At 54.9% G+C, this 23,108-nt stretch overlaps 2 protein-coding genes across 2 annotated transcripts in view; both read left to right on the top strand.

The window, feature by feature from the left end:
• The window catches only part of EIF2B3 (eukaryotic translation initiation factor 2B subunit gamma), a 96,093-nt gene extending 89,917 nt beyond the window's left edge, over positions 1-6,176 (top strand). The window contains exon 11 of the mRNA XM_071564919.1: positions 5,959-6,176. Coding sequence (XP_071421020.1) covers positions 5,959-6,011 — 53 coding nt within the window. The 3' untranslated portion in view covers positions 6,012-6,176. The remainder of the gene's footprint in view (positions 1-5,958) is intronic.
• Positions 6,177-19,039: 12,863 nt separating this feature from the next.
• The window catches only part of PTCH2 (patched 2), a 21,427-nt gene continuing 17,358 nt past the window's right edge, over positions 19,040-23,108 (top strand). The window contains 4 exon segments of the mRNA XM_071565152.1: positions 19,040-19,109; positions 19,112-19,239; positions 19,241-19,339; positions 19,612-19,804. Of these exon segments, the coding sequence (XP_071421253.1) occupies positions 19,040-19,109; positions 19,112-19,239; positions 19,241-19,339; positions 19,612-19,804 (490 nt within the window).

Raw genomic sequence — 23,108 nt, 5'->3', positions numbered from 1 at the left:
CCAAGCCAAGATTTAGCAGGATGGGGACAGGAAGGAACTGAGAGACTTTCTAAAGCTCTTGCTGCATTCAAGTATCATCTTGCATCAAGAGCATCTGCTCTTGCAAGATGCTGAGTACCTCCTGGTGCAGTCTTCAGGAACTGAAAATACTTAGCACGACACAGGGTTGGGATCAGAAGGCATGCTGCAGTGCAGATGGGAATTATGAAAGCTCATGAAGAACAGACACAGACTAAACAGTGCACACATGTATATTGTGCACGGGGGTGCAAAATGAGCTGGAGGTGATGTAGGAATGGTGTGAATTTATGGCAAAACTTAGAGATCCACAAGATTTCTCCCTAAAGTAGTTTAACTACTGAGTGTCCATGACAAAGATATTGTTGGCAGTTAAAACAGGCATCTCTTAAATAGTTGACATTTTTGTTTCAGCGACTATGCAGTAACTACATTTCTAACTAATCCTAATAAGCCTCTTTTCCAAGCTGCATAAAAATGGTTCATGAGTTCTGGCCTTAGCACTGGCATAAAACTTCCCTAGAATATCCATCTAGCAATGCTTTGTCCTCCCCTCTGCTGCTGGGGACTGTCACACTTGTGCATACTGTCATTCCCAGACAGGGAAGTTCAGGCATCCCAAGTGAGTGGGTTAAATGAGCTGCCACATTCGCAGCGTGCTGATTGTGAAGTCTACCCATAAGGCAGCAGTTCATAACCTAGTGGAAATATTTTTACATGCTCCATGAAGAGAACCAGTTGTGCTCTTCTAGAGCTCAGCCACATGAAAGAGCCAGAAAGAACACCCCAGTGGACACTGAGAAAGGAAAGTGACCTCTACTGGTGTCCAGTACAGCTGGCAAATATGGCACTTCTGCCATCTTAGCAGGAAGCATGGTCAGACTTCTTTCTGAGATCCCTTCTTGCATTTGCTGTGAGGTGGTGATACCCCATGGAAGCACATTGATCAGTATAATCCATCCCCAATGCTAGGACATTAAGTGTGTCCCCCTCCCCAAGAAGCTTTCTATCTTAAGCAAATCCCGAGCCCTTGGTCTCCTTTTCCATTTACTAACCTTTCTTCTAAGACCCTGTCTAATCACTTGCCTATATACCTCTCTTCCCAGTTCCTTCTCTCCCCCAATCCATCTGCTCCAAGCCACGGTAATTCCATCTCTCATCAAGCACTGATTTCAGTGTTACCTTTACTTTACCCTCTGAAGACACATCTTTGCCCCAGAAGGGTTTGAGAGCAAGGGGATTAATACTGGTTGAACTATGAGAAAAGCCTCATCTGAACCAGGTGAGCACCAGCACTGAGCACTGGTGGTTGTTGGAGGTGGGTGTAAAGCAGCAGGAGTGAGATCTCTACTGCCTGCCTGTTCTGTGGGCTGGAGGCCCCAGCTGGAGGCCAGAGCTGATCTGCTGTCCCAGTGCCCTTGGAGTGAGCTGCACATCCCACCCTGGGAGCAGCTGGAGCACTCAGCTCATGAGCAGAATCACTGCTGGATACCCACGGGCTCAGCTGATGGCTGTGCAGCAGGGCTGTCCTGGGGCTTGGGAGAAACTGAGACACTCCTGGCCTTTAGGGCCACAGTGTGGTCACCCTGGTCTCCAGTGACCGCGGAAGTAAAGCCTGGCTGGGAAGAGAGCAGGCCTTAACTGGAAAGTCCCACTGCTCTGTAAACACAAACAAATCAGCCCCCATCACCTGCTTCCCTTCTTTTTCTGTACATGTAATTTAAAACACCCTCCAGCCTCCCAAAGTCAAGCTTCAGCTGCTTCCCATCCCCTTAAGCCCCTTTAGTTCCTTTCCCCCCCCTAACCTGGCTGCTTTTCCAGGGCCAACCATCACTGCAGAGACAAGTTGCTCTTCTCTCCCACTCTCTGATCCTTTCTGTCCTGGGTGAATGTGGTGGGAACCACCCACAGCGTGTTTTCGTGCATGCGTTTCTGCAGCCACCCCTCCCCCCCGCCTAGTTTTTTAAGTTAAACTATCTCTTGCTTTAAAGAGAGCAAATACACAGCAGTGGCTTTCATCACTGCTGTATAATAGAGCAGTAATTCTGTGCCAGGGACTGTTTTCTATTTTATTTTAAAGGGTTTATAAAACAGTGTATGTAATTGAGTGAGTAAACTGAACGTTTTCTGGAGCCCCTGAGGGCTGAAACTTCGTGGTGGTCCTGGGCCTAGGCCCTAACCTTTTTTTCCTCTCTTTTTTTTTCCTCCCTTTCCCCTCCTTCCCCTCCTCCTTTACAACCCAGCGTTGCCACCAGCAGCAGCAGCAGCAATCTGTCTGGGGCTAATTGAGCAAACAACAAGGAGATGCTTTCACATGGCTTTTAAAGGAATGCTCCGGCATCCCCTTTCTGTGAGCGGCTTGGCAGAAACCTGCCAGGAAGGCTGGAGAGCGCTGGGTCCCCGGCCCCGGCCTGCTGGTGGGGTTTGTGCTGGGCTGCACAGTCATTTCCGCCCCTCTGTTTATTTGCATTACAATTTGTTTTTAGCCAAGCACCAAAAGCTGCTCTGCTCTCTAGCTCGCCTTGTGCGTATGTTTTTAAGGGGCTAGTGTGCAGAATGTGTAAACAAATGTCTTCCCAAGCAGGAACGCATATATAACGAGTGACAGGTTTTTGATTTACACTCAGTAAAATCTCCGTGGACACTCGGTTCAAGCACCCAGGCTGACTTCAGGCTGGGCTGCGTCAGCAAGTTGAAGCAAAGTGCTAATCAGGAGGTTGAATGTGTTGATCAGCTCTGGATTTGCTTAGCACCAGATGCTCCCAATCTGAGAAGATCTAGTTGAACATGATTTAAGGTTGCAGAGTCCAACTCTTAAGGCTTTCTGAAAGTCCTTTCTCTAATCCCTCTTCTTTCTCTGTGGGCTGAATGCATCTGTAACCCTGCCAGTGTCAGATAAAAGGCAGCCTGGTAAGAAATCCCTAATGGGGAGCTGGGAAAGGAGAAAGGGAGCTGAACAGCAAAGCATGTGAGGTACTTCTCCCTCCTCCCCCAGAGTTTCAGGCAGAGTTTCTGCAGGAACTGAGCTTGCTGGTACCAGCCAGAGCCACTGGCAACTGGCAGCTACGTCTGATAATGAAACGCTATCCACAGCTCAGCTCTCTGGCACACACACTGGAGTCTGAATTCCCTTCCTTCTGCAAGGAGGACTTTGGGAAGGAAAGAGGGAAGCAGGGTGAATCCTTATCTGCCTATCGCATCCCCCCAGGGTGCGGAATAGGGCTTTGTTTCTAGCAAAACCATTCCCTTTATCACTTAAAAACTTTCTTGTGGATTTTACAGGCAGATTCATGTGTTTCCTTTAAGCCTGTACCATAAGAAATTAGTTTGGTGATTTCATGTGAGTCTGAGGTAGCAGTGACATACCACGCAGGCCATGTGTGCCTGCTTTGGGGAATCTCAACCACACGGATCAAGGAGGAGATGAAACAGGCAGAGGGATGGGAGATGAGGGAATGTGTGCTCTGATTTCCCATGTGGCTTTTGCTATTAAAGCTCCCTAAACTCACTGCTGCCTCGGTTTCCCCATCTGTAAAACAGGAATGCTCTTACTAGCCCACTCTTGAAAAGCATTTTGAACTCATCAGGTGTAAAATACAAGATACCATAAGGCAGCTACAAGCATGTCAGTGCAAAATACAAATAGTTGGTACCACCTCTGCAGCAAGGTATGTGACAGAACCCATCCCAGCTCTGCACGTTTAGGACCGTGGAGGATGCTGTCTGAAATGAAGCAAGAAGTTCCTTATTAAAAAGTATTGCTGCAGATAACCTATATATAGAACCATAAATTGACATGGCTCTTTATAAGCCTTGATGAAGGCATGTTTAATCTGCAGAGGCATAACGTAATTACTCTCACTGGATGGTAGCCAGGGTCTTATTCACATCAGAGAAATCAACATGATAGGTAGTCTGCTTGGAGGAGGTTCAGGAATGGAGTCACAGGAGTTGCTACAGGGCCTGTTTGAGATATATTGGGAAAGCTGCTGGGGATGAGGAATGTTATAGCAAGAAGTGCTGCAGGTTGGATTTGAGGTACCTTGGCAAAGCTGTGTGGGGTCTGGGATGGGAGGAGAGAGGTGCTGAAGGCTGGACTTGGGGCTATTGGCAGAGCTGTGCTGGGGAGGTTGTGTGGTGCTACCTACATCATGCTTGCACCTGGCACTTGTACAGTCAGCCCCTCATTTTCCTGAGCACTGCATCCTCCTCTGCTCATCATGCCCAAAGTGCTGGAGATTGAGCTCCAAGATGTTAGCATGAGTCTCCAGGATTAATTATCAGTTGTCACTAAATACCCCAGAGCAAAATGCCTCAATCGAATGCTAAAGGTGAGAAGCAGCTCCTTGATCTCCTTATTTTTGCCTTCACAAAGGGTCTCCAAAAGGCAGTTGTGTGGCTCACCCACTCTGTCTCTCAGGCTAAGGAGACTGCATGTGATCCATATGACTGTGGGGTTAAGATTGTAGTGGGAAATTGTCTTGCCACAGTCCAAAACTCCTTGAAGTTTATAGAGCAGAATTTGATAAAACCTTTACTGGAGCAATGGTTTACATGGTAAAAGGGTTGTATCTTGAATTTTAAACCAAGAGAAGCATCATGTTGGCCTGGCCACTTTGGGGATTGCTGGTAATTTCTTCATTTAGCCAAAGGTAGCATGTTTGTTGTTTTGCAGCAGTCTTGCAAAATCCACTCCCCTGAGGGGAGGAGTTTCAGGTGGGTAAATAAAACACATCTCATTATTTCCATCATCCTTGGCTATCCACTCCAACTGCTGTGTAGGCTGTGGGAGACACCACAGCCTTCACTAGTGTATCCCAGCACCTCACAGGCCTTTACCCTTTATCCTAGGCTCCAGAGCCAATTGTTATTCCTGATGTGCAGGAGGTAAGGTGAAGAGCCTAGGGGCATTAGTCACACCACCTGAGCTCCACCTGAATAGGTGTCCAGCTACCAGAGAGCAATTTAGATTCACTGCCTCCCCCACAGTGCCCTGAGGACACCCACTTTGAGCACACCAGCTTTGTGTCTGCTCTGAGGCCACACGCTTGGGTTTTTTAGGCACTGGGCTTTCAGTTTCGTGTTTTTATTATTTTGGCTTTAGATTCCTTATTTGCAGTCCTTCCCTGACAAGCTGCTTTTGCATTTTAAAGGGAAGGCTCTTTCAGTACAGTGCATTAACAGTGCTGGGGCAGGGACTGGCACATTAATGTGTCCACTGGGGCTCTGCAATGCTCCTTGAAACAGGCAAAGGAGTGACCTTGCAAAAATTTCCCCTCCAAGAAATTTTTTCCACAGAAGTCTGAGAAGGGCTGTCCACCATTACCCTCAGAGATGATAACTGTACTCAGAGAACTTGCTTCACACAGATACTTCTGGAGAGGGCCCATCCAGAACAGAGAAGTCAGGTTTAAATTTTTTTTAAAAAAGCCCCTTTTTTTGAGCTGACATGTCTGAGTTGGGATTGCTGAGGAGATCTCATACTGTCTTGGTGATAGCCCCCCTAGTGCTGAGCAGCCCTCCTCCTTCCTAACCTCTGAGCAGTTTGAGAGCACACAGTGTTCTTTAGAGCCGGGGTGGATTACTGATCTTTAATTTGATGTCAGATCTCCATGCCGCATGTTGATGGTTCCTTGCCTTGACCTGCGTGTACACCTGTCAGTAGCAGCTGTAACTTTTGTAGGGCCTCTCTTGTTTATTAGTGACACATACATGTGAAAACTCTCATTAGAGAAACCTCCTAATGTTTAGTCAGTTGTTTAGACTTTCGCCATGTGTGGGATACTGTCGGAGAGACACTGAAGTCCAGTGAATCTGTGTTTGAGTTCCCCAGAATCTGTTTTTTTCATTTGTTTTAAAGTTGAAGACTTGAAAAATACAAGGTCTGAAGCTCTGCTGCAAAACCTAATTCCTCTTCTTTTTCTCCCTCTGTCTTTTCAGCCAAACATGTTAATGAAGTCATTGTGGGCACCGAACAGCTGATGGAGATATAACCCGAGTAGGTTTTAAAGGTGATTTTATGGAAGCCAGCAGCAGAACCAGATGTTCAAGCGTCGTAAGATCATCCATACAGATCAGTACTGGCACAGCTTTACCCTGTCATTGCTCCCTTCCTGTTCAGCTTTATATTTATGTCTTAATAAAGAAGTATTTACAGAGCGGTGTGTCCGTCAGCCCTTCCCCCCTCATTGGGATGCACGCGGGTCTGTGCCGGGTTATATCGGTTCCTGCGCGCCCGGCCAACGCACTGTACTCTTCCAGCAGAAGGGAGAGCAGGGACCACACAGACTGTGCCCACTCCAAAGAATGACTTAGCCGCCCTCCCTGCAGTGTAAACCACGTCCCTGCAGTCCTGCACCACCATGCCTGAGCCTGGGAGAAACTTCTCGGGATGCTGCTTGTGCATCTCATCAACGCAGCAGGCGGACAGCAAAAACAGCGGCAACACGGGCTGCTCTTTGCAGCGCAGCAGCTTCGCCAGCCTCCTCCTTCTCCTCCTGTCTCTCTCTCATGATGCTGCTCCACAGCACTGAAGTGTTTAATCTGTGCGTCTTCTCTGTAATGCAGTTGAGAGTTTGGGATTTATTTCCTTCAGGGCTGAGTTTGGTCTGATACTTTGAAATTCTGCCCAAGAGCAAATATGTGAGGGCTGGGGGAGCCTGGAGGGGACGTGGGGCATAAGCAGTGGATACTCCCTGCCTTATTTTGATGGTTCTTTGGCTTGTCAGTCCACTGTTCCTAAACCCAGACCAGAGGCCCTCCCCACATTTGGATGGTCTGTGGATGACTGTACCTATGTCTGTGAGATGACTTGCGCGTGCGAATGTGAAATGCACAGCGCTGTGGTCAGGGCTTGTGCCAGGATTGTAAAGCACCTGGATGGGATTGAAATACAAGCTGTTCTTTAATGTTTATGAATTGGACACAAGTTCCTACCTAAAAGCTGTTTATTAGAATGTAGTAGGATTGAACAGGGCATTTATCTGCCCCTGGCAGTTTGACATCCAGAGGTGCTTACAGCAACTGGCAGGGATGGTATTTCATTAACTGAAGTGATAAATGTAAAATGTGTGTTTCATGGGCACCGGTGACCCCTGAGGAGAATTACCATTTCCTAGTTAATTTGACAGGAGAGAGATTATAATCCAGACATTCACTGAGTTTCATAAACAAAATTCTTCCTCTGAAGACCAGATTGGAATGGAAACTATGGGTAAGGAGTTTCAAGGCCTGTGACGAGCTACAGAGAGAAGAAACACGCTGCAGTTCAGCTCCAGCTTTATGCTGTAGGTTTTGCCTCACGTATGTGTGCAAACATGTTCTTAAGGTACGAAGCCTTTTTTACCCAAGCATTGCAGAGGCTTTACAAAGGTTAATTAAAGAGAGTTCTTGTCTCTGTGTGCTGCAAGGTAGCGAGGCTCCATTTTGGGTGTGTAGAAACAGAAGCAGAGTAGAGCATAATTACCTGGCTTTGCATTTTACCATAAGTCTGGCAAAACCAAGAGAGGTCTGCAGGGACTTTGACTCATAGTCCTTTTGCTTAAACACAAAGCCTTCTCCCTCTCTGTTTTTAGGATACATCTTAAGTTCTAAAAAGTCGACAACCCCTTATTTAACAGCCACAGCTTTACCTCCTTGTGCCTTAATTATATGTTAAAGTCTCAGTCCTTTTGTTTAGCTATTTTAAGAAGAGGGCGGGGGGCTTTTTACTGTGTCGGTTAGAATTTAGCATTAATTTAGTGTTCTCTGACACTTGAAAACCTGGCCGGGATTTGAGGCATTTTCTTTCCCCTTTTGCCTTTTACGACCTGCAGGTGTTTGGTGTGAGATAAAAGTAGATCCCAAAGTGAGATTTCACAGCACAAATTATCAAAGTGAAGATTCACTATTGATGTAGTCTACGTGTGTGGCAGTAATTATGAAAAATAGTTCAGGATAATAGGGCCTTCAGGAATCCCAAGGCGGGCACTGGAAGGTTAACCCTTCCTCATCTAACCTGGCCTCCACGCTGCTGTCATCATCAGGTGAGCAGATGATGGGTTGGGCCAGGCAACTTTACAACCCCAGTGATGTTACAGTCATCAAGAAAATCAAGGAGATGATTGAAGACATGAAGTTCTGTTCCCAGGTAGGTTTGGATGTGACTTTTTAGTCCTAGGTCATACAGACCTTCAGGAAGGTGTTGCCGGTGCAGTCTGCTCACCAGCTTTGAGGAGTGGGGCACCTCTCAAACACAAGTAGGCTGCTCACTGTGTTGCCCTGTCACATCCAGGCAGCTGAGAGTTACAGCCCATGCCCATCACAAGACTATTGGCATCAAGGTGGTGCTTTATAGGCAATGCTTCTCTGAAAGAGATGGAAGTTCCCAGCTCTGTAGGTGATGGCTCTTTATAGACAGACTTGTCCTGAGCACTTCCTTGGCAGATGTACAGCCAGGCTTGCTTGTGAGAAAGTTCTTGCAGTGACTTGTCATGTGCTGCATCTGCATGGGGTAAAGCAGAGGTTTGCTGTGATGCCCAGTGAGGTACCCAGCCAGCAGCACTGCTGGTTTGTAGTTTTCCCTGAGCAATGTCCTGCCAGCAGTTCCCAAAAGGCTTTCCTTGTGACAAGGGCAGCAGGGTCGGTGTGGGGGCAGGGCTCAGCAGCAGTGTGTGCGCACACCTGGCCACATTCCTTCCCGTGGGTGCTGCACCCCGAGCACACCGTGACAGGGACACCTGAAGCTCTGCCCCCTCATCCTGGCTCCCATAAGCACTGGGTATCACCAGCAGCAGCTCTGCAGCCAGGTCCTTGCCAGGATGTTTGCAACTAAGTCCATTTACAAGACATTTGGGGAGAGCCTATGTTGGGCAGTTACAGACACCCAGAGCTGTGGTGTTTGCTTTTGTAGATGACCATTGGAATCTCTCAGGAAGCAGCAGCTCATCTGATCCCTTCTGCAGTCAAACCAAAGCGGATGGCTCCCATCTTCCTGGCAGCCTTGGAGTGGAGCCACACAAGGCAAAGGCAAACAGCCAGCCATTCCCAGGGACACTGGGCTTCCTACTCCAGTGGTGTTCAAAGGGACACAAAAGCTTTGCACCCAGCTCTGATCTTGCCTTTAGGACAATTTCTTGGCTTGTGGGCAGGAAGGGGAGAGCCAGAGTGGTCATATGGTCTCAGGTGTGCAGGTCTGGCTCCCCCATCACCTATCTAGCTGAGGCTCTGTGTGCAACCCTAGCAGTAGAACTCAAACCTCTAGGAACTGGGATCATGAGGACTCACCAGTCTTTTACTGCCTCTGGTCTCCAAGGTTGATTGTGCAGGGCTGTATTGCTGCTGCTGGCTTCCTTTCTGGCTTCTGCGTCCCACTGTCCTTCCTCTGGCTGCCTGGCAAGAGTGCTTTTCACTGTGCTGCGGCATATTCTTTGGACTTTGCTAGTCCAGAGACCAAAACTTTCCTAATAAAAGTTCCCACAGGTCTGGGGAACACCAGGGTTTTCAGGAGGTGCCTTGCTGTCTCCACACTGACCCAAGTCCCAGTGAGAGCCAGTGGCTGCTCTGGTCCCTGCTCCAGTGTCTTGCAAGAGCCAGAGTGGGATCAAGCCCTATGTGGGGCTGGCAGAGGAATCACCTGCACAGACAGCAATGATGTGACAACCACATGTTGCACAGTGCACGGTGTAACCCAGTCCCGAGGCACTGCAGTGCTGCCCTCTCTTCCCATACAGCCATTCCTGTGGCCTTTGGTCATCTATTTAGAAGGACTGATTATTGCATCAGGAAATTTGGGGCTGAGTCCCTTGACATTGCGGGCTGCCCACCATGCCCCAACCCAACCCCTCCCTGTGCCATGGAGGAGTGCAGAGCACAGAGCCCTTCTCACTGGCAACCTGCAGAGTTAATTTGGGGATAGGGAGGTTCCCTCACTGGGGTACAGCACCCAGCACACCCACCAGCACCTCTGCAGCAGCCTGCCCACCAAGGCTTGCTCCCTCTCAGCCAGGCAGCTGATTTCTCGATCCTGTCGGTTTTCACTGCATCTCCCTGGAGCCAAGGTCCACAGCCGTGCCTGTGCCTCCCAGACGGGCCAGCAGACGAGAACTTCCTTCCAGGCCCTATAGACAGACATTTTATATATGTTAAAATACGTGTGTATATAAATATGGAAAGCAAAAGCTTGGGAGAGCTTGAGTCTAAATAAACTTGTATTTTTTAGGCTTTTAAAATGCTAATGTTGAATTTCAGGAGAGGGGGGATGCAAGGGGATTGTTGGACTGAGGACCAAGACAGCTGATGAGCTTGGATCAGTGCCTTTACAATTCAAGGAAAAATGGGATAGTTTGGGAAGGAAAAAGGGATTTTCTTGTTTTTGTTTTTAGTAGAAAATAAAAGAACTGCCTTCTTATTTGCCTCCCTCCCCCAGCACTGGAGCAGCCAGCGACTGGTGTTGTATGCATAAGCTATTCCTTTGTGCAACATCTAAATGGTTAATTGTGTTTGAGGAAGATGTACGGGCGAATGGAGGGACCACCCAGCAAGAGACAGACAAGAAAGAGCGATCTCTGAAATGTTTAACCAGAGAGAGAGCAAAGTTGTTTAAAAATATTTAATTTACAACATTCCACACTGCTGATTATAAATTGGCCGTCCAAAAACACTGCTGCGTGCAGGGAGGGATCTAGGCAGCATGAAACAAATTCTTGTGATTGTTTGTTCTATCTTCCTCCCTCCTTTCCTTGGGGAGTTTAACCCCGTGGCAGGATGCGGGTTGCCCCAGGCAGAGAAGGTGGCAGTGACCAACTGCTGTTCCCCAGGACTGCGGTCTCTGGTGTGTACACCTGCACCTAGGGCTGGGATGCAGCTGCCTGTCAGCACTGGGAGAGTTGGAGGGGATGGTGAGGAACAACTGACCAGCAATGCCCACGGCGGTGACAGGCACATTTGAGATGGTCAGTGGGTAATAGCCCTGCGGGCCCTTCCTTCTGACTTCCACCCCAGCATCCAGCTGTGCTCCCAGGCAAGGAAAGCTGTGAATCCCCTGGTGATGGATTGGGACACTCAAGGAGCCAAACCTGGCCAGACTGTGCACCCGTGAGAGGTCCCTCACCATGGTGATGATGGTACTTGCTCTTTGGGTTGGCAACACTCAGCCACATCACCCAGCCATTCTCAGCAATGCCAAGAAGGAGCCAAGACCTGGGCCCAAGCGGGATCATCAAGCAACAGCATCATCTTCCCCTGCTTGGGCCTTTCTGCAAAGGGGGTGGCTGGTGCCAGATGCTGGGAAAAAGGGATTTGGCTGCACTCTGCTCGCAGCCACCACTGATCCACAGCTGGCTTTGACGCACCCAGCTGCCCCAGCCCTGCTCCCACTGCACAGGGGGCTGGGACTTCTCTGCAAGGAGAGACAGTCTGTTCAAGGTGGTGGCCAGACCATCCACCCCATCACCTGGGGATCACTCCTGCTCCCACCACAATGTCCTTTCCAACCTTCATAGCCCATGTTCTTCCCTTGGCAAGAGAGGTCTGGGAGAGGAGGTTGAGGTCTGGGAGAGGAGGTTCCTGGGAACACCCCTGGAAGACCAAGCAGGCGAAGGATGCACATGGTGGGAATCACCTCCTTATTCCTCAGCCAGCACCAACCCAGTCATCATCCACTCTCATGGATGTCCCCTGCTGGGCTGGGGAGCCATCATGCCTGGAGAGTGCTGGGGAAGGAAGGAGAGGTACAGACCCTGGCTGGTGATCCCACTCTGCAAAAGGTATCTGAATGGAGCTGAGGAACAGGAGGGATGCAAGAGGAGCCAGGATTCAAAAGCAGTGGCTACTCTCACAGCAGATCCCTCCTTGGCATCCTCTTGCAGATCCCACCTTGGTGAGCAAAAGCAAGGGTGCTTTCACACTCCTACTGCCCCAGGACCCTGGCCATGCAGATGGGGAGCCCAGTCAGTGGGGAGGACAGGGGTCTCACCTGTTCCTTCTAGCTCTCCTGTCAAGAAGGGGGTACAGGGAAGGCTGCAGGGCCCTTTGCTGGGGATTGCCACACCTTTCCCAGCCCCCAGTCAGCCAGGAAGCCTTGCTGGACACCTGGACACTTCCTCGCGTGCAGCTAAGGCCTGTGACAGCCCGAGGAGCCGGAGTGGGTTTGGCTGCTTGCCCCGGTGGCGAGCTCGGCTCTCAGTGGCTGCACCGCTCCGGGCCCTGCCAGCCCCAGCCGGTGCCGGGAACGAGTGGAGACAAAAGATCTTGTGTCCTCCTGCCAGCAGCCGGCCCCGCCGAGCGGCCGCCCGCCCAATTAAACCGTGCCCGCTTCCCATGCGGTAGGGGCGCCCGGCGGGCTCGCTGGCCCCCTCCCACCACCCACCGGCCCCGAGGGACCACCACCCTGTGGGGCCTCCCCTGGCTCCCTGCAGGCGCCACCACTTCCGCAGCCCTTGTCCAGCGTGAATACGCTCCCTTGGTCCTTGGTCCCCCAGCGAGGGCACTTCCACTGGCTCATGCTGGCGATGGCTCGCCCCATCCCCAACCACCTCCTGATCCTCTCGCTCTTCTCCCACCCCGGGGCTCACAGCACCCGCCAGTGCAGGAAACAGGGAACCGAGCATCCCTCCCTGCTCCTGCTGCTCGCAAGGGCTGGATCGGGATAAGATCTGGCAGCAGCAAACTCCGCCGCGGCGGGAGCATCCCCACACCCCATCCCGACCCGCGGGGCCGGTGTCACATCCACTTAGTTGGCTCCGAAAATCCCTTGCCCTGACACCTTGTTAAATACCCACCAGGGGTCACAGTTCCTGGGATTCTTTTTCCTGCTTTTTCTTTACCCCGCTGAGACGTTTCGGTTGGCAGGAGCTCTCCCCCCGCTATTAGGTATCTTTCGGGGAACAAGAAACATAGATCACTTACAAATTAATTTGGAGTTAAACCTACAGAAAATGAGAAACATGCTGCTTTGCAGGAGAGAGCGCTTGGCCAGCGATCAAGAAAAATACATCCAAACCGCCCGATGCGGCGCGCTCGGCCGCGGCCAGGGATGGGGGCTGCGCGCTCAAAGTAGCCGGCAGCCGTATTGGGTGCGCCTTAGTGAAACTGCGGCCCTTCCTCCCAATTAAAAGGAGGAAAAGGGAGTACCTGCTTCCCAGCATGCGGCGGGGGGACGTGGGGAAGGCTGATGTGAGGGACAGCACGACAGAACAGGGATCTGCCTGTTCTAGCGCCTTTGCCAGCGGGATGGGGAGCAGCCGTCCCATGGCACACGAACACCTTTGCACCAGCATTTCCCCATCCCTGGCGCCACAGCATCTTGTACCAGGGCTGGCTCCCGAGGAGGACGCCACGTCCCCTTATCCCACGACATTTTGTGCCAACCCTGCGGCCAACAAGGTGCCGTGGGACACGGGAATGCGGGGTGATGCAAAGGATCCTGAGCCCCCCTGGCAGCCGGGTGGGAGCAGCCCGCTGTGCCAGGCACTCCCGGAGGGTCACGGGTGCGAGTTTGGCCGCGCATTGTGTCTGCGGCGCGAGCGGCTGTGCCGGGAGGGGGCCATGCGGGGGAGGCCGGGGCGGCGGAAGAGCAGTGATAAGATAAAAGGTCTGCTTTCCCATGCCGAGGAGCCGGGGGTGGGGGTGGGGGGGGACGCGGGGCGAGCGGCGAGGCCACCCAGGTTTCAAGCACTCGGCCTCGGCGGCTGACCCCGGCACATTCAGAGAGCACTTCCTAAATTTGTCTCCTGTGTTCCTGACTCACAAGCAATTTCCTCACCCATAAAACGGCGTCAGCATGAAAGGACTGGCCGGGACACCAATTACTTGTCACCATTTTGCCACCCCGCTGCTCATCAGTTTGCAGCCCCCGGCAGTGCCTGGCCAGGATCTGCGCCTTCCTCGTAGAGCCCCTCTGTCCTGTACAGCCAGAGGACATGGCAGTCGGGGTCCCCCGTGCAGTGGGAAAGGTACAGTGGAGCAGAGGGATCCCCAGCGCCTGGGGCACCTGGTGATGCCACCAGGCAGAACCATCCAGTGTCCCCGGTGCTCCTGGGCATCCTGAAGGAATCACTCAGTCCAGTCTGCAGTCAGGGAGACACTGATCATCCCCAGGCCCCTCAGCCCTGCACTGGTGTTGTTCATGTGCTGGCATTGTCCCCATCCTGGCATTGTCCTCGTGGTATTAAAGATGCTTGTAACATGTCTGCAGGGGAGGAAGCAAGGCTCCATCATCACTGCTGTGGTGGCACCAGGCTCATTGCTGATCATGGCCAATGATCCTGCCACAAAGCCCTTGGACCCACACTGGCACAGGGCATTGCCATCTGGGTGTCTTCATGTCCCGCCTTGTCCCTGTTCCCTGAGCCTCTGCGCCACCTCATCTATCTGTCCCTGATTCCCACTGCCATGCCCAGTGCTGTTACATCCCCAGCTGCTCCCATGCTCATGGAATGTGGAAGGGAACAGGCTGGAGTTCATGGAGTTGTGGAGGTCTCAGAAGGGTCTGAGCACAGCCAGGACCCTTGAGAAGCCCCCACCCAGCTCCTGGGAGTGTGGAAATGCTGTGCAGCTATGGCTACAGCCCAACCTTCTCCACCAGTAGTTACCCACTCTATCTGCGGCAAATCACTCCAGTTTCATGCCGGCAGCGGGTGAGGTTTGCCCAGGTCCTGGCGAGCGCCACGGCGGCTGCTAAATGGGTTTTATGGTGGGATTTAGGGACTTTTCTGCTGGGTAATTGATTTGCCCAGGCAGTAAAAGATCAAGGCAGGGGCTCAGACGGTGGCTCCCGGCATCTGCCCACCAAGCGGGCCAGGGCATGGGTGGCTTGGGACATGGCTGGAGCCAGCAGTCCGTGATGCCACGATGCACAGCATGGGGTGCCACATCCCCACAGCAATGGGGCAAGTGCTATGGTTCTGTCCAGGAGCTCCCTTGCAGCACACCCCCACTCCTGCATCCTTGCATCCCCCTCCTCAACCCCACCACAAAACAGCCCCCAGAGGAGACAAAAGGGGCTGTTTGGGGACCTGCCACCTGCTAGTCCCCATCCTACAATACCGCAGTAAAGAGGCACCAAACAAAGGCCTTAAAATCCTAAAGGGGCCCATTCATTAGGGTGACAAAGGGGGAAAGAACTACATTATCATAATTAATCCCGGTGCTGGCGGTGGGTGGCAGGGCTCTCTGTCTTCTAAGGTGGTGTGGGGACGGCCGGTGTCACCACGTCCACATGCTATTGTGTGCCGTGGCCTTGCAGGGCTTAGGCGGGTTTTAAGCTCTGTAAACACCACAGGACCCCCGCCATGGCTACTGGGGATGCCATCCTTACCCCCAGCCCCTCCCCAGCCCCAGCTGTTTGTCTTTTTGCTGCAGACCCCCCAAAAATCCCAGGGCTGGGATGGGTCCAGTGTGCCCCCTCAGTACATCTGCCTGCAAGACTGCTGGGGAGTGGGAAAGAGCCCAGACCCCCAGGATCTGCTTGGTGGTGCTGGGATGGAGGTTCACTGTCCCTATCCTGTGTCTGGTTTTCCATAGAGAGTTACCACAGGTGTGATATGTCAGGGACCGCTCAGGCTTTCCCTGGCCTCCAAGATGGGCTTTATTCCTCCTCTGCTGTCTGATCCCTATCTGAGGGGACTCTGACTTGGGGATGAGCTGTAGGTTGTTCCCTGCTGTTCGGAAGGCCTAGGGAAACTGAGGCACAGTGTGGCACACAGAGATGTGAAGGGGTTTTAAGGGATGTTGATGCCCTGTCTCTAATCCCTTCTGGTGGATGCTGCTTCTCTTCTTCACCCCTGGGACACAGCATCCCTTGGGACACACCTGGTACTGGCTGATGAAGCAATGGGGCAGGAGACACACTGACACTGCCTGTCCCTCTGTGGGGCTCTCCCAGCACCCCCAGCTCTCTGGCCACCCAAACGGGGTCCCAGCACTGGGTGCTGTGCAGCTCTGGGGTCCCTGAGAGCCTGTGCCTGGCTCCAGGCCGTGGCCAGCCGTCTGTGCTGGTGGTTGGGAGAACACCATCTGGTTTCCAACTAACTAACGCCCGGCGCTGGCTCCCGGCAGAGGAGTTGCTGCTGCAGCGGCGGCTGTTTACAACGTGCCGAGGCTCTGGCATGTTCCTGCCAAGTCCCCTCTGCTTCTCCCCTCAGCCATGGTGCTCTGGGTCTGCATGGTGGCCTGCAAAGCCCAGTTCCGTGCCCCAGCCCCTGCCCAGCCTCTGCTTGAACAGAGGATGCTGCTGCCCACCGAGGCTGTTGTCCTGGGCTGCCCTTCCCAAGGAGTGCCCGCTGTGGCGGGGCTTCTGCCGCGGGGATTTTCCCATCCCCTTTGCTCGACAGGGTGGGACATGCAGTGTGGGGACAGGGTGGACTCCCTGGACATGCCATCCTCTCTGTGGGTGCTCCGTGGGTGTGGTGCCCTCTGCTTCTCAGCTCCCACCGCATCCTGCCAGCTCACCCCAGCATCTCCCTGTGGCAGGGACAAGGGGCAAGGGGGGGCAGATTCCCCGGGTGGCCCCAGCGTGGGGCTCCCACCTCACACCCGTGGCTCCCGCAGCTACCAGTGCCACAGAGACACTGCGCAGGGTGGGGGCTGCACGGAGCCATTTGTCTTTAATTGAATTTATTTGTTACAACCCCAAACAATGTAAAGCAGGCTTCTCCCAGGCTCCAGCTGCCTGCCTGCCCATTAAAATACCATCTAGAACAGCAAATCCCCCCTCCCGCCTTGATATAAAACAGCCGGTCAGCAAGAAGCAGCAAGCGAAGTCTCCCTGTGTGCGAGGCGATCCTCTGCTCCCCAGTCTGCTCCCCCAAGGACAGTGGCTTTCAGGGTTCCCAGTCCCCTTCCAAGTGACTCCAGGGGAAATAAGTGCCCTGCAGGGAGACCCAAAGCCCATCTCTACGGTGTCAAGTCAGGGCAGGCTGAGCCCCATCCTGCCTGCAGGCATTTTCCAGTTGGATTTTCAATCCCTGTTGGCATGGCAGGATCTGGCCCTGTCACTGGTTTTTTCACCCCTTCCCCCCTGCAAAGCTTGGGATCCCCAAACTGGCTGCCCTCTTGCTGAGCCCTACAGCCTGTCGGAGTGCAGGTCACCATGCCATGACAGTGCCAGCTGCTGCCAGGGCACACAGGTCCTGGGGTCAGCTGGCTCCTGGGGACCAAAGAGGCAGCAGATCAGGGGTGCATGGTGCAGAGCAGGCAGGGTGTCAGGGGTGATCCTGTCCTGTGTGGTGCTCCTGTGGCACAGGAGCCTGGTGCCAGCGTGGGTGACCCAGGATGGCATTGTGGAATCTGGTCCTGCAGCACCAGGAGCCCATGGTGCCTTGGGATGGGGCAAATCCAGCTCATCCCCAGGCCCTGGCACGCACTGAGTGCGTCTCTGTGGACAATCCTATGACTTTTTCGAGGACATTGATGACATTTCCCAGTCTGCAGGACAGCATGGGGAGAGCCCCAGGTGGAAACAGATGATGGAGAATGTGGGCTGGGGGAAGCAGCAGTGCTGGAGAGGAGGACAACAACTTACTTTTTAAAAATTAAGTTGATAAAAAGCCGCAGCTGCCCAGCGGTAGTGTGGGTCCACCGGGAAAGGGAACAGTGGAGCTGTTAATAGCAATCAGGCAGCAGAAGTGCTGAATAGCCGTTTCCCTTCTGTATTTGGGGACACGCCAGATGCTACAGGCCTATCGCTGGACGAGGGAGAAACCCTTTACATGCCGCTAAGGCCCAGGAGAGCTCGTCAGCAGCAGGCCTGACTGGTGGGAGCTGTGACCAGGGAACATGGATTAACTGCCCCAGGTTTATTTACTAGTGTCTCCCCCAGTTTTGGCCAGTAAGGAGACACTAGGGTGAGTATCACCATCATTGCTTCAAAGGAGTGAGGTGGGCAGGGGGGATGGGGATGCACATAGGGTGGTTGCTGCTCCATGTGGGTTTACTGGTCTCCCTGGGTGTCTTCAGCAGCTCCTTGGGGCACTGTTCCTAGTGGGAGCAGCACCAAGTCCGACCAATAAAGTCCTGAGAGGAGTGTGAAATGAGTAGAGAGAAACAGTCCCACAAATTGTCAGTGGCATTTACCCCTTGCTCTTTTGCCCAACCTCTTCCACATGGATGGGGTTTCTGTGCCCCCTGCCTCCTGCCCTGGAGTGTTGGGCTTGGCTACCTATGGCAGGGGATGTGGCAGTGCTTGTGAACGCACCCAAAGAGTGGGGAGTCCTCCTTTCCCCCACTATGGCCCTGGGGGCATATTGGGCCTTTGGGGAGGGCAGCTGGTGGGGGTGGGTGGACATCCTACTCTTGATGGGAGGATGATTTGTCTTGGGAAGAGGCACTGGTGTGGACACATGGTCCTTTGTGCAAGGACACCCAGTTCTTGAAGGAGGGATATCCATCTCTTTGGATGGCTGTAGGGTAGGCCTCTCAGAGGGCATTGTCTATCCCTTGGGATGGTTATGTGGGGGCTACCAAACCTTGGGTGGTGGACATAGTGGGATATTCAGCCTTTAGGAAGGCTGCATATCTTTTGGGAAGTAGCTTTGGGAAGATGTCTGGTCCTGGAGGGGCCACCTGGCCCTTGGGGTAGCTATAGGGGGGGATCTGCCCTGCACAGGGGTGAGTGGATCATAAGGGAATGCCTGGACCAAGGCAGGGAATGCTTATCCTCAAGGAGACGCTATGGATGCAATGCCCTACCCTTGGCCCATCCCTTGGGCCGACTCCAGGGGGCTGCCTACCCTGGTGGGGTAGCTGTGGGAGATGGATGTGTGGAATACCCTACCTATGGGGTGCCCATCCTTGGGGGAAAGCTATGGGGGTCTGCCCACCTTGGGGGGCGCCAACAGGGGGCCGCCCATCGCCGGGGGTGTCTGCGGAGGGCTGCCGGTGCCGGGGCGGGAGGTGGGGGGCAGCCCCGGGCGTGGGCTGTGCCGCTGCCCCCGGTGCCGCCGCCGCCGCGCTCCCCCCCGCGGCGGGGCCGGTGCGGTGCGGTGCGGGGGGGAGCGCGGTGTGTGGCCGCCGGCGGCGGGCGCGCCGTTGCTTAGCAGCGGCGATGGGCGCTGCCGCGGCTGCGGCGGCCAATGGGAGCGGCGGCGGCGGCGCGGCCCCGGCGCCCCCCGCCCCCGCCTCCGCTTTAGAGGCGCGGCGGGCGGCCGGCGGCGCACACACGGCCCTCCATCAGCATCAGCACCGGCACCGGCACGGCCCCGCCGCGCGCATGGGGGCCGCCGCCGCACTCGGCCCCACATAACGGGGGGTGCCCAGCCCCGCCAGCCGCCCCGCCATGCCGGCCGAGCCCCCTCGCGCCGCGCCGCCGCCGCTCCGCGCCGCCCGCCGCAAGCCGCTGCCCGAGGTGAGTGAGGGGCGAGCATCGCCCGCTCTCGCGGGGACTCCGGGCCGGGGAGGGGAGCTCGGAGAGCGCGGAGGAGCCCGGGGCGGGCTGGGCGGTTGCGGGGACCCCCGTGTTCCCCGGCTCAGGGACCTCCGGCTCTCGCGGTCCCGCTCCGCAGCCAACACAGCGTGGCCGCCGCGGGCATCCCGTGCCGCCGCGGGTCCCCTTTGCTCGGGCAGAGGCTCCCTGCTCCCCTTCTCTCCCGGGCTGACCCGATTTCGCCCTCTCCGCAGGGCAGGGCTGTGGGCCAGAGGACTCCGCTGTGGCTGCGGGCCCGCTTTCAGGCGCTGCTCTTCGCCCTGGGCTGCCGGATCCAGCGGCACTGCGGGAAGGTGCTCTTCGTGGGGCTGCTGGTATTCGGGGCGCTGGCCGTGGGACTACGGGTGGCCTCCATCGAGACCGACATCGAGCACCTCTGGGTGGAAGGTAAGCGCGGCCCCGCGGGCTTGGCCGCTCGTGGGAACGGTCCCGGTCCCGGTCCCGCTCCCGGCTTTGTCCCCCACGCGCAGCGTGGAGGTGCGGGGCCGGCCGGGAGGCAGGTGACAGCGCGGGAGCAGGGCGGGAGGAGGAGGAGGATGAGGATGCCGCCACCGGGGCCACGGAGGACGGTGCCGTGGGTGCCCACGAGCGGGAGTCCTATTTTCGCGGCCGCTCGGGCTATGCCTTGTGCGGGGACGTGGTGCTGAGTTGCAAAGGGACCCTCACGCGTGTCTCGACGGGGGTCCCCGCGTGATGGTGCGGGCATGTGGGGTAGGGATGGTGCGTGGACACCCCGTTCCCCATGGGAAGAAGCCTCGGGGGTGACCGCAGCCCCGCACTGGGGCAGAGCCGGCGCCGCGGAGCCGCCAGTCCCGACCCGGGACCCCTGCCTGGGGGGGATGGAGGCGCGGGCAGGGTCAGGCAGGAGCAAATCCCCGTTTCCGAGTGGAAGCGGCTGATCCCCCTCCTTTGTTATTAATAACTCCGGCGTGGGTTTCTCTCCGCGATTCCTGCAGCCCCGCTTCACGGGTCTGGGATTTGCTTTTCCTGCTCCTCCCTTCGGCTTTGGGGGGGGTTGGGGGGTGGGAGGGCAGCACCCGAATCGCGCCCCCGGTCCGTGCCGCCTGGCGCGGCGGGGGCCCCCCGGGCGGGGGTCCCCGCGGGGTGCTGTGCAGGGGCAGATGTTGCTCAGCGGAGGGGTGTCAGCCATCTTTGTGCGGGAGCGCTGCCTCCTCCCCCACGCCCCGCTCCCTGTGTGGTCCTCAGCTACTCTTGGATTTGGTTCAACAATAGAAGCAACTTTGCTCTCCCACCCCCTTTTTTTATAATTTAAAAAAAAGGGCTCTGCGCTCCCTGGCTGCTTGCACACAGATGCATGCATGCACCCTTGCCCAGGAATGCCCAGCTCTGCCACCTGCTCCCTCTCCCCAGGGGTGTTTGTGCCCCCTCCCCAGATCTCATCTCCATCACCCCTTTCCTCTGCAACACGTAGCGGAGAAATCCAGTGATACCTCCCGAATCAGCCAGTGCCTGAGCAGTGGCTGCTGAAGGAGGGACATGCTTGCTCTGTGGTTCCCTTACGCTGGGTCGTGGCTCTGGCTCCATCGAATTTTTATTATGCTTTTGGGGTAGCATAGAGTCAGCATTCCATGGAACTGTGGCCAGGAAAGCGGCTGTGGTTGTTCCTGTTAGCGGGAATGGGTCTTGCGGCACATTGGGGTGGAGAGCGGGATGGGGAAGGGGCCAAGCTTGGGGACAGCTGGAAGTGCCCAGAACCCCAGCTTTTCCTGTGACCCACCGTGCTTCCCTGCTCCCATGGGTATGGCCAGAAGTAACTACAGCTGCTGTTGGGGAATTTCCCCCACACTGCGGTCTGGCTGTAATGTGGGTGCCGGGGGCCTCTCTCAGGAACCTTCTCTTTCTCTCATGGCTTCTCATCTTCTTCAGTGTCAGGAGCCGGATTTAACTTTTTTTTTAACTCCATGGTGAAACACTGCTGACCTGGGATATCCTGCCCTTCCTGGGCAATGAGAGTGCTGGATTCTGCATGCAGCTCCTGCTCTGTATCTGGTGCTTGGGTGAGGATGGTGTGTGATGCCGAGACTTCTACTCAGGGCCTGGCCTGGTGTTTCCTGGGAGGGCTCTTTCCTTGGGAGTGTGCACTTGGGGCAGACTCCTCTGTGCCTTGCTCCTGGGTGGCACAGACCCAGTGTCCTCAGGCATTGGCACCACCAAGGATGATGTGACTGAGGTGGCTTTAGCCCTACAGGGTCCCTGGCAAGCATGCATGGGTCAGGATGTGGAAGGAAAATTTGTAGTGGCACTTTCAGTCTTGTGTATCATCTATGGTGTTGCCTTGCTTCCCCATAATTGTCCATGGGTCCTTATCCCAGTGGCCTCAGAAACTGGCCTCAGTTTCTGCATTTTCTGGAGAGATCAAACCATCCCCTGGGTATACCCAGCCCTGATTGCTGCACTCCATCCTGCTGATGTCAGGTTGGGCAGTACTGGGGTGACAGGACAGCCTGGGCTGCCCCTGGAGAGTGGTACACAATTTCCAGACTATGGTTAGATCCAGAGCACTTGAAAACTGCTTTGGGATTTTCTCAGCCACTGCTTTCTCATGTTCCCACATGTGTGGCAGGGTGGTTGGGCCATGTGTCGCTCTGCAGTAAGCCTGGTACTGCTGTACCAGGCTGAAGCATCATAGTTATTGCTCGTGGGATGGCAAAACTGGTGCACTATCAGCTTGGTTCCAAAGCTTTGGGATCCCCCGAGTGCTGAGGAGGACCCTATGTCCTGTCATCTCTGGGGTCGTGGGGAGATGTTTCTAGGAATATGGTCCATCCCAGCCCCAAGGCAGCCCCATGAGGTATCTGAGGGGAAGGGTATGTGTGCAAGGAATACCAGACTCAACATCCTAGCCCAGAAGATCCCAGCTCAGAGGCAGGGTGGTTTTGGGTTCTGTGAAGCCTGTGTCATGCCTGGCTGAGGGATGTGAGATGGTGATAGTCCAATCCAAACCACTTCACCCAGGTGAGGTCCCAGTGCTGCAGGAGCATGGGGTGTGACCCAGAGTGGGGCTGTCCCCGCTGCAGGCTGATGTCAGCCCTCTGGGATGTGGGCTCCTAGTGAGTAGGGGAGGGAAGGAAGCTGCTTCTCATGGGGGCATGGTGCTGCTGTCCCATCTTCCTCCTCCACAAGCAGGGGAATACGGTGGGCAGCCCTGCTTTGGCCCCATGGCTGGGGTCAGCACTGGGGCCATGCTGATGGTATGTCCTCCTGAGCCTGGGCTGTGACCCCAGCCACTGTGGGAAAGCACAGCATCCCCTGTGCCAATTCTGGGAATGTTCTTAGCTCTGGGGGCTGGCTGGGGGGTTTGTGTGGTGTTTTGGGGTTATGCCTGACCTGCACCCGTGTTTGGGAGATGGACGGAGGCCATGTCACCCCATAAATTGGACTCGACTGTGGAAATGTTCAATTAGGTTCCTCTGAAGCAATTAGCCACTCAGAGGCTTTGAAACACTGGCTAGAGGTGAGTGTTGAGTTACCTCTAGACACCTGGCAGCTGTTCCCAGCTCTCCCAGGGTGTCTTTAGGGCCAAGGGGCCAGGGCAGTGAGCTCTGGGCAGGCAGAGCCCTGGGTGGTGAATGGGTCTGCCTGATTTATAGCGCTGAGGGCTGGTTCAAAGGAAGGCCGGGTTAATTCCTAACCGGAACAACCAAGCACCCCGCACAGCCATTGCACTCTC

This window comes from Pithys albifrons, chromosome 10, assembly GCF_047495875.1.
Source record: "Pithys albifrons albifrons isolate INPA30051 chromosome 10, PitAlb_v1, whole genome shotgun sequence".
In the NCBI taxonomy this organism is placed as follows: Eukaryota; Metazoa; Chordata; class Aves; order Passeriformes; family Thamnophilidae; genus Pithys; species Pithys albifrons.
The sequence above is the reverse complement of the archived record's forward strand: the minus strand, read 5'-3'. Positions and strand labels throughout refer to the sequence as shown.